The sequence below is a fragment of the Anopheles gambiae genome, chromosome 2, assembly GCF_943734735.2.
Source record: "Anopheles gambiae chromosome 2, idAnoGambNW_F1_1, whole genome shotgun sequence".
Taxonomy (NCBI): Eukaryota; Metazoa; Arthropoda; class Insecta; order Diptera; family Culicidae; genus Anopheles; species Anopheles gambiae.
In genome coordinates this window covers 98,111,349-98,124,617 of record NC_064601.1, presented here as the reverse complement: position 1 = coordinate 98,124,617, position 13,269 = coordinate 98,111,349, and the positions used below count along the sequence as shown (strand labels likewise).

The window sequence follows — 13,269 nt, the reverse complement described above, 5'->3', positions numbered from 1 at the left end:
CAAGCGATGCTCGCACCAACTGTTTGAGGCTCGCCTCTGATCTTCGCAGTAGAGCTCGTGACGCTGAGATGATTTTGTTTCAGCCAGAATTTGTCATGACTATGTCATTGACATTTTGCAAAATTGATCACAGCAAAAAAAAAAGTCGTGATGTATTGACTGACCAAGCGATGGTCGCCAACATGTCATGAGCTTGTATTAGTCACATCAATCGTACTGAGTATCACCTCTGATTATCGAAATTGAGTACGTGACGCTGATATGAATTTTGTTTCAGTCAGATTTTTTAATGGCATTGATAGTGACATTTTGTAGCACTGCTTACAAGTCTTATAAGCCAATCTTATACTCGCATTCATAACGTTTGTAGGTTTAACAACTTTAAAGACTGTTAAGCATCTTAAAAAATATGTTGAAACTATGTGGATCCTATAGTAGTTTTGACAGACAGTCTTATATGCGTCTTCAGAACGATTTAAAGGTTTCACAACTTTCAAGATTGTTAAGCATCTTCAAAAGACATGTTAAAACTGTGTGGCTTAGTACACTCAAAATCAAGCATTATTTCGACGTGTTTATGTGTAAAAGCTATAGGAAATGTTTCTTGGGTATCCTTGTGATTTATGAACGCACAATGGTATGTGCAACGTTGAAACAGTTTTTAAAAACACATTTGTTTATATAAAGTTTTTAATTTTGCTTGATAATTTTCTGAAAAGCAGCTCATTACGAAAAATTTATTTTATTTTTTTTTTTAAAGAAACGTTAATAAACGAACATTTCATACCTATTTGAAAAATGGGGATTTTAAAGGGGAAATGGGTTAAAAAATAAACCGGCGGACAGTTTAAATAAAATATATCAATTTACTGTGCGCATTAAAAATCGTCCAAATTTGTCACGCATCAATCAACGTCTCAGTCATCCCCGAATGAAAAAATCGCCCAACTGCTTAAAACGATAGGAAAACATACCCTCCGTAGTAACAAAGTAACGTCCCGTGCTTATGCAAGCAGAGCCCAATTGTATCGTCTTCAATTTTGATTTCGATAATGCGCTGCATAATAGTGAGAGAGCGAAGAAAAAAATAAAGCACATACTGTAAAAGAGTGCATCGCGAGCATCGTAACGGTATGCAACAAAATTCACCCTCCGTTTTTTTTTTCAACCCTTCCCGTCCCCCATCGAAATCGCCCATTGTTCGTGCAATCGTAAATGCAAATCGAGAGCACAATGCTCATCGCCGTTGCTGCTGGCTCGGTTTAAAAAGGAGGCCAATCACCATTTCCACTTGGCATTGGCCTTGCGACTGCTGATTTCACCGTGACTGATTTTCCGAATACGCTTGGATATGGTGGTGCCTGTGGGTGGCATTGTTAACTGAAAGCGGAGGCCAATTATACTGACGCTGCAGCAGCGAGGATCATTATCCACGCAAGGGTTCGCTCATGGTGTGGTTTAAGCGCGGTGTCGTTCAGCATGAGCATTCTTTCGTGGCACGGCAAAGAAACTAACCGTCAGCTGTGTTTTAAAAGCTTAAATCCACCTTGCAGCTGCTAAGCGTAACAATGAAGCAGCGCGAGGCAGCTAAAAATAAAGCTAAATAAGAAAACAGAGTGGAACGGGAAGCCCCCGACTGGAGGGTTTGTTTCTTTCGTTCAATCTAAACCAAACCCGAGCAGTGCTGGGGTAGGGATGAGGCGACCACCAACCAGCGCCAATCGGACGTAGAGTTAATTGAATCATTTGAATTTTAATTTGAAATTTAAATTAATTGAAATTGATTGCGAACCATTGTCGGGCGGTCCGAACAGAACCGGCTGCTGGTCGCACTCGAACAACCGTCTGCTAAAACCGTACGGTGGTAGGGAGCGACGGTCACAACACATACAGAACACCAATGCAAGCATCATGCATAACTGCATTTAGTGGATTTGCCAGTTGATTGCTGGCCGACTGCTGATGTTTGACACGGTGATGCGGTGATGCATTTATCGTCGTCGTTTGCAAGCTGGGGCGTACGAGTTTCTCAAAATGAATAAAAAAAAATACCAAAAAAGGGACATTGCAAAAAAAAATCAACACTTGCCTTCCCGTTGGCATCGGGAACGGCGGGATCATCATGAGTGATTCTAAAAAAAAAGATGTACGCCTTTTTCAACGCAGCGCACCAAAAACGATCGACGGAACGGATGAATTAAAACTAAAACCATCGAATTTGTTAGTGCCGAAAAAGGAGGGCTTCCAACAACAACAAAAAAAACTGGATAGCACAACTGATAACACGCAAAACTTGCACTACACGAAAGGCAAAACTCACACGTGGACTGGACTGCAACCCTTCGTGCACCATCGATGGAACACGAATAACGGAAGCGCGTTTCGGTGCACGGTGGGATAAAAAATGCAATGGCTAACCAGTGCTTTGGTTAGAAATTTTACTAACTGCCAAAATATTCAAGTGATCACACAGGAAGCAATGGAGAAAACGAAGGAAGCGAGTGTGTGGGAAAGAGAGGGACGTAGAGCAAAAAATAACACTCGCACACACACACACACACACTGGGAGGAAAACGGTTCGATTCTCATGACGCTAGCATTTTCATTGCACCGAAAGCAATGAATCTTTGAAGCAGAAGTACCCAATTGTGAAACTTTTTTTTTCGTTTTTGGTTTAGTTTGCGATCCTGTGTGTGTGTGTGTGTTTGTGTGTGCGCCCGGATTCGGATTTGTGCACCGGAATTCGCTTGTTATGCGAAACTGCGGCCGTATTTTGCAGCCAGCGGTGGCATGTATGGTGTAGTTTATTTGAATTGAATGGCGGCCGATCCAGCGGAAATTGGGTGCAAATAGCGTGAATTTAATAAGACTTCCAGGTGGTACAGCATTCTGTGTAAAAACTTTGAACGTTTTCACCCGATCGGGAGCTTTTGGTCCATTGAGTTCATTAACGATTCTGAGAATAAAACGATGTAAAAACGGGGGTTTGGTCATCTATTCCCTGGAAGTGTGTTAAGGCTATGAAAAAAAGATTTAAAATGATTTTTCAGTGATTTGGGTATGTGTTTTTGATTTACATTCACTATTTGAAGTTTATAAGACTTCATGATTTATAAGGTTACACATGAAATAATAAATCAACATGACATTAAGCAATCGAAACACATTTCCTTATTTATGTTACCTTTGTGTATGACATGGTGGTTATCATTAGTACACAAGAACGTTATTTGATCGTTTCAAGCCGCCCCTGCAGTCTAGTTTACCCCCACAGCCTGTGGCTTCGAAATGCTCTAAAATAAAAAAAGAAGGAATGTGCAAACTCCCAACGGGTTTTTCAAAATTAAATAAAGCAATGTTCATCAAGCTCCTCCAACAGCCGCTCCCAACAAAACCAACACACAAGCCGCCTCGCTATCCAAAACTGCCAACAACTGATCGTCCTGCTTTGGCTCGTGGCATTCATGTTGGTAATAAAATCCCTTTGCGACCGTGTTCGATGATGTCGTGGAAGATGATGAAATGGCACGGGAGACAGCTGCCAGCGAGCAGGGTTTGGGAAATGGGAGACACTGCGCAATAAACATGAGCCATGTTTTCGGGTTGGAACGAATTTCCACTTTATGATAGCTTTGTGTGTGTGTGTGTATTTGAATGTGTCTCGACAAATGGATCGACCTTACCACTGGTGGTGGTATGCGCTTTTGTTGAGTCGATTTTCTTTTTCGTGATTAAACGTGCCGGTGGTGTAGGGAGTGTGTCTCGCCATGCGTGTGCTGCTGCTGCTGCTGCTGCTGCTGGCAAAGATTGTCTGAAGTCTCGTGCGTGCCATTCCTGTGACGTCCTTATCGACACGCACACATGGGTCCATGTGGGATGGGTGGGTGTGAAAATAAATGGGGAAGAAAAAACGCCCAACCACCCAACCATGATGTGCTGTGAGCAGCGTGAAACAGACACAAGGCCAGCGTTCGTGACCACGTGCTAAAGCAGTGCGGCCCACGTCAAGGCAAAACAGCTAGGGTAGATTAAAAAAAGCAAAAGAAAAAAAAAACAAGGACCATCCGTTGCCCCGGGCACCACACTTTACCGTACTGGCCTGGGTGAAAAATTTGAATAATTGATTATTTATACCCATGCTCACACGCCCAGAGTAGAATCCACCCCGTTGGGGGTTTTGTAGAACGCGCACTGTTTTCGTTTCGGTGCTGACCACTGTATGGAAATGTACGGCAAAGTGGGAGGAGTATGTAGTTTTGCTCATGAAGTTAGCCCAAGAGAGATGGAGATAGAGAGAGAGATAGAGTGACAAGAAAAACAAGAAGCTTGAAAAAAGCTTCCATTCGTCGTGTTGGTCGGTCAAACCGTTTGAAGCGGACAGAAAAAAAAGCAAAACATCGACTACTGTTCGAGTGGTTAGTGGCATTTTCCTAAGGTTATTTGCTAGTTTTATTTGCTTGTTTGGCACGGCCACGTACCACCTTTCCAGCGCAACGATGACGAAGGTACCCGCAGCACCCGTCTGTTACTAGCGGAAAGTATGTGTGTTTGCCTCATTTTTGCAATTGCCATTCCCCGATATACGATCGTCTGGCGTGGCCATCGACTTCGGTTGTCACTTATCATCCATTAGCGGTCTAGTTGAACAGACACTTTTTCAATTTCGATTTTGCAATTTCACGTTCGATAGTGCAGGGAAATTTGTTTTTTCCCTTCAAAGCATGTATTTGTTTTTAAATGGATACGTTTTACATGTGAGATGACATCTCAGCGGCTGGGTTAATTGGTAATGAATTTACAGGGTAGTTTATTTATTTATTTATTTATTTTTATTTTATTAATTGCTCGGCCACGTTGGGTTACAGCAATAGTGCTTACTGACTATAGTATACAATTATTCACGAAGGAGTTGGAAGGAGTTTATGGTACGGAAAAGGAGCGAAGACGGGATCGGTAGACAGGATAGGATATGTTGAAATCGAACAGATCAGAAGTACTATTAAAAGACGACATAGCTCTTACAAAAGGCTCATTGCGAGCAAAACGTGTACGACATATAGGTAACTGGAGACGAAAACGATAACGTAAGGTGCGACAAGGTGCATACAAATGTAAGCGCGGCAGAAGTGAAGGAGTATCAATCGTATTGAGCAATATGCCAGCGACGAAAGAAGCCTGAGCGACCGAGAGGCGGTGCTCCAACTTGGCAAGGCCTAATAGAGTGCATCTATCGTCATACGAAGGAAGCGGAATAGAGTGATGACCCAGCGACCTACGAAATACGATCCTTGTAAAACGTCTCTGGATCCTCTCAATCCTTTGGAGCAGAGATAGTTGAACAGGAGACCAGATGACACAGGCATATTCCAGTACGGAACGGACCCAACAACAATAAAGGGACTTAAGACAAAAAGGATCACGAATTTCAGTGGACATGCGACAAATATAACCAAGACTTTTGGTGTTTTTTCACTTTAAATTTTGAGAATGATGAATTAAAATAAACAATTTTAGTGGTATTTATAATTTTTATAATAAAAACTCTATTAGTACCTACCGGCGGATCGCCCCTAGTCGTCCAGAATTGGAGTTATCTGGACTCGTCCGGAGTCATTCGGATGCATCCTGAGTTGACCGCAGTCAGATGCAGACGGCTGATGCAATGTTTTTGTGGTCAGACATTTCATCTCCGACTCCAACCCAGTGTCCTGCTGACTCCAGTCGACTCAAACCGTTATTGGGAGGTTTTACGACACTAACCAGCTGTTTAGAGTTTGGTACATGACGGCTGCAATCATCTCAACACTTCATGGAAAGCAACACACAAAATTTGCCATAGGCTAGATTATTTTAGTCTAAAAATGGATAAATCCAATATGACGGACCGTAAATGTCTAATAGATCAATCCGGATAATGAACAATGTTCCACTAATAGGCCGAAATTTTCATCTTGTTTACTTCAAACAAAAAATGGTTTATCTTCAGAAATAAATGCTTGTTTAAGAAAGTGCACGAGTAAAACAAAAGAAGAAATAAAAAACACGAAATAAAATTCTTCCGGACGACCCTGAACAACTCCTGCTGACTCCTGCCGGCCTTCGAATAACTTCAAACGACTCTGGGCAACTCCGAATGTCTCCGGAGGACTACGACTCCGACTTCGGGGGACTCCGTGTGGAACTAGTGATTCCGATACTGGGGTCCTTTTCGTTTGTAAGTTTGTAGGCTGAAATTTCAGCCTGTCAGCTGTTTGCATTGTATAACAGTTTTCGAGCAGCTATCAAAGTGGGTATAATATACAGGTGGGCTTATCCCAAGGTGTATGAATTTAGAAGGCTGATTTTTATCGTTTCTGCTTCTGAATGAAGATTGTAAGAGTGTTTTGTGTATTCGTCAAGCCTCAAGAAAGCTTGTTTGAACAAAAGTTGTCACCCATCCTGTCAAAAAGTGATATTCAAAATTTGGTTTTTAAAAAAAACATACTATGAGACCACATGGACTACATACACTTTGATTCTAGATTTCACCACCTGATCTCTTTAATGCACCTTGGGGTAAATGTAAACAACACCGTGTTTTCGAGCAGGTACTCGAATCTAATTCTAGCTTTGAGGCTAGAATAATCTAAACTGAAAATTGCAGGCTAGTTTTTTTGTGTGGTTTTGTATGGAGTGTTTACATGATTTCAGCCTCCAACTGTCAAACTCCATACAAAAACCTGACTAGAATCGTGAAGCGCCCCACTGCTAGAGTCGGAATTGAACTACCAATAACCAGTGTCGGAATTGTGGGTGCGCTCCAGAGAGCACACCACTAGTGTGTGTACCCATTGTGTAATATAATGTATATCCTGGATGGAGCTGAGGAATACTGGAGTACGTGTGGGTTTGAGCACGCAGCTTTGTTCCTAAACTAACATGCTCGTGTGAAACATGACAACGCTCATTGAATGTAACCTTCTTGCTAGTTATCATGGCATCACGCGCTCAAGAAAATTAAGTGATGTTAACACGACACCGTCCGGGGAATTCTCAAATATCCGAGCTGTGTGTTGTAGAAACTCGTGCCACAATTACGTATTTAAAAAACATACTTTGCATTTTCGTTATAAAGGCTCAAACACATATGAAAATTCAATGAAATGAACTTTACTCAAAATTTTTAAACCAATGCCATTCAATGACCTAACCTTCAGCGTTGTTCCAATATCGTGATAGAGCCTCACGTCACGTAAATATTGTGAATTTTTTAATACTTCGGTTGGTATTTGAGATATAAAAAGAGATTACTTAGAAAATTCTTCAAATTAAAAACGAACAACATGTTTCAAAGGAAATGCGCTGAACTCAGATTAAAATGTCCATGGTATACATCATCTTTGTTTTGTTTTTTTTTTTTATAATGCTGGAAAAATTACGTTCAACAAGGGAAATGTTTAACATGGCACATAATTGAACACTCACTGCTCAATTAAATGGATTAGGCAGTACTTTTTAACATGTTTTGCTACTCTCAACCCTGGAACGAATGTATAAAAAACATAACGCACGCTTCAAAGAAGCCTTCCACACTTTGTTCGCAACTCCTTGAAGAGAAAGTAACAGCAGCAGATCAAAGCCATCCATCGTGCAAACATGACGCCAAAATGCATAATTGATGGTTTTGATTCCTGCGTGCGCGGGTCTCGCCGGCTACGTTCGGGCCGCCATAATGCCTTTCCGCCATTCGTGGGCGCTACGTTGTTGTTTACGGTTGCTTTCGCTATCGCATAAAACGTAAAACCCTGCTCCGGGAGAGATAAGAGATGCAGGACGCCTGGCGGTGGTGGCCGATGCGAGTGAAGATGGCGCGCGCAAGGATTGAATGGTTGGCACGATTTCCGCCCACAAGTTTTGCCGCCACCCGACGCTGATTAATGGCACTACCATGGCACCCGGTACGGTGAGCGGGCGTCTTCGTCGTCACATTAATGACATGGTTTTGACAACTTTTCGACAAAACCGGGCGACAGCCAATTAAAGCGTCGCCCTCCTGATTAGCGTTGACGTTGTGTGCGGACCATCTACGGCGGCGGCGCGCTACATCATTCAAACGTGATGAATGTTGATGAAACCGAAAATGACACAAAGATGCTTGGTTGGGCGCATTTTTCCTTCACGTCCGTTTGTCCCAGAGCACACACACACACGTGCGCGGGAAGGGGTAGGACTTTAATTAGGACAATAAAAGTCATTAGCTGAGAGGGATGGCGCCTTCGGTGCGGTGGCGTTGAATAGGCTGGCCAATTTTGCGCGTGTGTATTGTGCGTGCGTGTATTGAAATGGAAGGAAAATTAGGACCGTGTACACACACACGCACAGTGCCTGTTTGTTGTATGGTCGTCTGGAATTCACGAGCCCCAGGAAGTGAGCTTGATGTTTTGCCAGCTCTGGCATGCTGATGACATCGTGTTTTCGCTTTTGTTCAGCACGAACACACGTCCCGGTTTGGTGGTGGTTTTTGGGTTACTGCCGTACACCTAGTAACAGTTTTTCGTCCATGTGACATGTGATGTGCCAGCGATATGTACGTCGCGATACAATGTGTTGCTTCCCTGTTTGAACGGCACTGTAAAACTCATGCCTTTGTATCATTTTTTTTCTTTGCTTACTCGACCCTTTTTACTCGATTCGATTTTTCTATTTACTCATCGCGTTTTTCTTCCCTTTATTTCCCCCACAGATTGCAGCACAGCACGGTGGAACCGGCGGAAGGGTTGAGTGACCGTTTTATGAAATGTGTTCCAGGTCTGGTGCGACCATGTTCGTGCATCGTTACCGGGCTGGCGTTATTAAATGCTGTAAAAGTGTAAGCTAACGTTCGTGCGTTCGTGGGAATGTGTAGTGTGGCGATGAGGCGGCGTGAGCATAACCATTAGTGGACGGTAAAGGAGAAGAAGAAGCAAAAAAGAAAAGCCGTACTTCAGAAGCAGCAAATTAATTTTCTCGCCTGAATAACGATAACTTTTTCCAATATCCAGTGTAACGGGCGATGCCAGTGTACCACTGGCAGGGCGGATTTGCTTTCCCGTGTGCGCAGTAGTAAGCGCCGAGCATGGTCTGGCGTGGCGTGGAAAATATCTGCTTAAGATTTATACGCCAGCGAACCGAACGGTTAAAATGCATTAACACTACGGCAAGTTCACGTTGGAAAGCTATTTGAAAGAAGAAAAAAAAGTAATAACGGGGTTTTTTCTTGTGTGTGTGTGTGTGTGTGCTGCAGGACAACGGAAGCAACGTGCGCGTCTCCGGGTACGTGTGAAGTATTAATTTCTCGCGAGAAAAAGTCATCACGAACACGGTGCACGTCGCATAAAGTGAGATAAATTGAATGGCTGCTTTGGCGCAGACCACGCGCTCCAAGTGGCAGTGGGGATGACGTAGTGTTGGGTTGGTTTGTGCGTTTTGTGCACCGCAGGCAGGTCGCGTGTGCCACCGTTGAATGTGTCGTGGAATTCGCGGTTAAACGTTCAACCGTGGTGCAGTAGTAGAAGCAACCAAAAGTGATCGATGCCCCGGCGCACGGTCGAGGACACGGTCGAGTGAGAAAGTGGTAGGGAAAAATTAATATAGTGCAAGAAAAAAGTTCATTCAAATAGAAAACAAATCGTGCGAAAACGGTGAATCATGATGCTGGAACTTAAATTGATTCTTCTCTGCCTGCCATCGATCCTCCTAGCGACAACGCTGGATTCAGGTAAGTTTCTTTTGCTTCAAAGAAAACACAACATCAATATTTTGTTTTACATGTTGGTACTATAAACTAATTTAATCAAATGCCGTATGTCAACTGTCTCTTTTACATCTAACTATTTATAGATGTTTTGTTCACGTCTTTTGAGTGGCCATGCAATTGATGATTCTTCAGTTTTTGTGTTTTTTTTTCAACAAAATAGATCATGTCATGTCATGTATAAATGTGACCTTTGACATGAGTGTACATTTCGAGAACAGACCTACATTTTTTCATTGTAACAAGTGCAATCAAATTTGTAAGGCATAGGCAAACACTAATGAAAGTGGCTTTTTATTATTGTTTAAAGTAGAATTCATATGCCTAACAACATGCCCGTCATGGGTTCAAGCCCTTAATGGACCGTGCCGCATACGTAGGACTGAAAATCCTGCTATAGGGGGCAATGAATAAGTCACTGAAAGCCAACCCCAAAAGTGGGTACAGGAAGGCCTAGACCGAAAATGGTTGTTGAGCCAAAGAAGAAGAAGAATTCATAATTGTTCCTGTTTCTTCCAGCTAACCCTTACAGGAGATTTGTTCAGTCTAATCTCTTGTTAAAGCCAATGACCGAGTCTTCAACAATAGGTCACAGTCCTGGAACTATTGTGTTCCTGTTTAGTATTGTGGTACCAGTTGTGTGTAAAGTTCTTATTCACATCACGGGACAACCAGTAATCCTAAACTCAGTTATTATCAAAAGCTCCATTCATACTCAACTCCTCTGTGCTTTGTTATTCTATCGACACTTTTTGATTTATTACCATTTCTTGTTAATTATTGGCCTCAGTGACAGAGCTAATGCCAGGGTACATACTGATTTAAGGATGAAATGTTTTGCCTATATCATTTTCCTTCATACATCCCCGCACGCTTCTTTTAAATTCTGAAACATAGATTGTTCTTTATCCCATTTCAATTGCCTGCTGCTCCAGATGTCAAACTATGTTTCGCTTCAAGTGACTAACCGGTCTATTGCCAATATTGTTATGCGTCCCTAGCTGCGTCCTTTTGTGGTACTTATGAAAATCTAAAAAAAAAATAAACCGGGTTTAGATAAGGAGCGATAAAAAAAAATGCAGAATAGAAAGTACATAAATGAATGTGAATGCGAAAAAAGAGAAGTCAATTTAAAAGAAGAGCAAGAGACAAAGTCGCAATCGAAACTATGAGCGCTAGAAAAAGGCCAATGGAAAAAATATAAGTAAGCTTTTCGAAGTATGAATTACAGGACTTTTTCTTCTGCTCTATAGTTTGCATACGCAGCAACAGTCGTTGCTTTTGAAGCGAAACGGTCCAAGAAGCCCTGCAAACATCGCACTGTTAGTCGTATTGAAGATGTATTGGAGATAGATTGGTATGGTACTTTTGTAAAAATAATAAAAACATATTTAAAAATTAAAAATGATTTTAATCGTTATAACAGAATTCCTTTTGATGATTATTTTTGTCCAAGAAACTTTTCATTTCATTCCTGAGAGGTTACTTGTAGTGAAAACAGTACTGAAACAGCTACTTTACATTGATAGTTCGAGCAGCAGTACATGAGTAGGAATGACAGATTGCTTCCACCGTGATTAGCAATGTAAATAATGAGTAGGAACATTGTCTCACTTCATCTAAGATTGCACACATTACCAGGACTTATAATATTACTTTAGACCACAATTAGTCTTACCTGTTTCATTCCGGTGCCATTTGTGCTTCCTGTGTCAATCCACCAGCACGTCCAAAGGATATTTTTCAGCAAATCTACCAAACTGTACCACGTTACAAGCACATCTTCATCGTTTGGGAACGAAAAAAAACAATCTCTCCCAGTCCAAACGGTACTGCCACTGTCATCGTGCCATTGTGCCGGAAAGCACAAACCACTCCCTACATCAATAATCCTCTGTACGTGACTCACGCGCAAACAGTTTCCACTGCACTTCCGTCCACCACCTGGTCGCAGGGTCTCCAGGGCCCATTGGTTCTGTTAGCCCTACAACACTTTAAGGCCAGAAGAAAAAAAAAACCAACCCACCCAGGGCACCATCATTCGTTATCTTGCGCCGAGGGATTTGTAGCACTGGCTGGCAACGCTGTCCGCTGAAAATAAAACAACACGCGTCAAGTGGGTGATACATAATCACTTCAATTAGGTCCTAAAATACTACCTCATCCGAAAGCTTACCCGTCCGCAAACGGCCGCCGCGCGCCGGCCGGACATCTGGGGCGTACTGTCTGTCTTCCGGCGGATCAGCCCGGATCGGATCATGCCAAGGATGCTGAGGTGGGGCGTTTTTTCTTTTGGTACTTCGCTTTTTCGGCTATCTGTATGGTTGAAATTTGAGTTGAGCGGCTCTATGCTTTGTCCCTGGGAACATGGCCGTAAATCCGCCCCGGATGTCCGTACCAAGAACACAGAGCCTAAGCGGGTCGTCGCCCGTCGCCACCGTAGGAAAGGAAAGTTTCGAGACTGTTGATTTTCCCTCCCCCGATTGCCTCCGGTCCGATCTCGCGAAACGTTCCGAACGTTCAGGCCGTATGGCAAGATCGTTCCGGGACGATATTTTACATCAAGATTAATTGCTCCAGCCTTGCCGGGACAGCGAACCGTGAACCACGCAAAGGGACACACGAGCGAGCCAGTAATTGCACAACAGCGTTTGGATGGGCGGAAATTTTTGAACGAAGCTCGTTTAGAACGTTATTTAAGCGTGCCTGGTGGGCGGTAGAAAGAGTGGGCATGGGGAAAGTTAAAGGAAACCGTTCCCGACATCGCAGCAAGTGAAATATTTCCGCTCACGGTCCTCACGGACTGCAGCTGTGTTTTTTTTTTTTTTTTTTTTTTTTTGGTCGGGTGGGAAGCGAGCGTAGTCCATTAGTCATTCGATCGGTTCAATTTTTTATCATAACCCAGATTTGCGCAGCTCCTCCGTCCATTATCGGGACGGAAATCGATAACGTATCGTAGCGCCGTCACGTGACGATGAATCTATCTACCCTCATCTACCCTGCCGAAATGGTTGATAGAGAGAGAGCGCTGTGTCTTTGTGAATGTATTTTCCAACGAGAGGGGAGAGTTTTATTCAATGCAGGCCAGCTAGATTCTAGTAAGATCACGAAAGGATGGAACCACCAAAGCATGCAGATGCACTGGCAACACCAGCAGGGAGAAGAAGAATGAAGAAGCGGATGACACTGGACGTGCATACTTACATGCACACGTGCTCATCGTTCTATTCTCCGAACGAACCACCGTTCACACACACACACACACACACACACACACACACACACATACAGTGGCTCAGTTGCTGTAGCGCTTGCTCTCATTCTCGGCGCCGGTCCGTGCTGTATCAATTTAAAATCTCTTTTTAAAGCAAAGTCACGTTTCGGGACATGCTATCGCTTCCAGATCCATGGCATGGTGAAGGGAGAGAGTGTGTGTGAGGTGGTTTGAGATGGGGAGGAGTTCAGTTCAGGCATTGCTTATCCTTTCCATTAGAAAC

General features: G+C 43.0%; 1 protein-coding gene across 5 annotated transcripts in view; it reads left to right on the top strand.

The window, feature by feature from the left end:
• LOC1276929 (zwei Ig domain protein zig-8) overlaps positions 1–13,269 on the top strand; it is a 213,427-nt gene that overhangs the window by 57,093 nt on the left and 143,065 nt on the right. For all 5 annotated transcript variants that reach the window (XM_061647642.1, XM_061647645.1, XM_061647646.1 and 2 more), the window contains exon 3: positions 8,723–9,736. In XM_061647642.1, coding sequence (XP_061503626.1) covers positions 9,667–9,736 — 70 coding nt within the window. In that variant the 5' untranslated portion in view covers positions 8,723–9,666. The remainder of the gene's footprint in view (positions 1–8,722; positions 9,737–13,269) is intronic.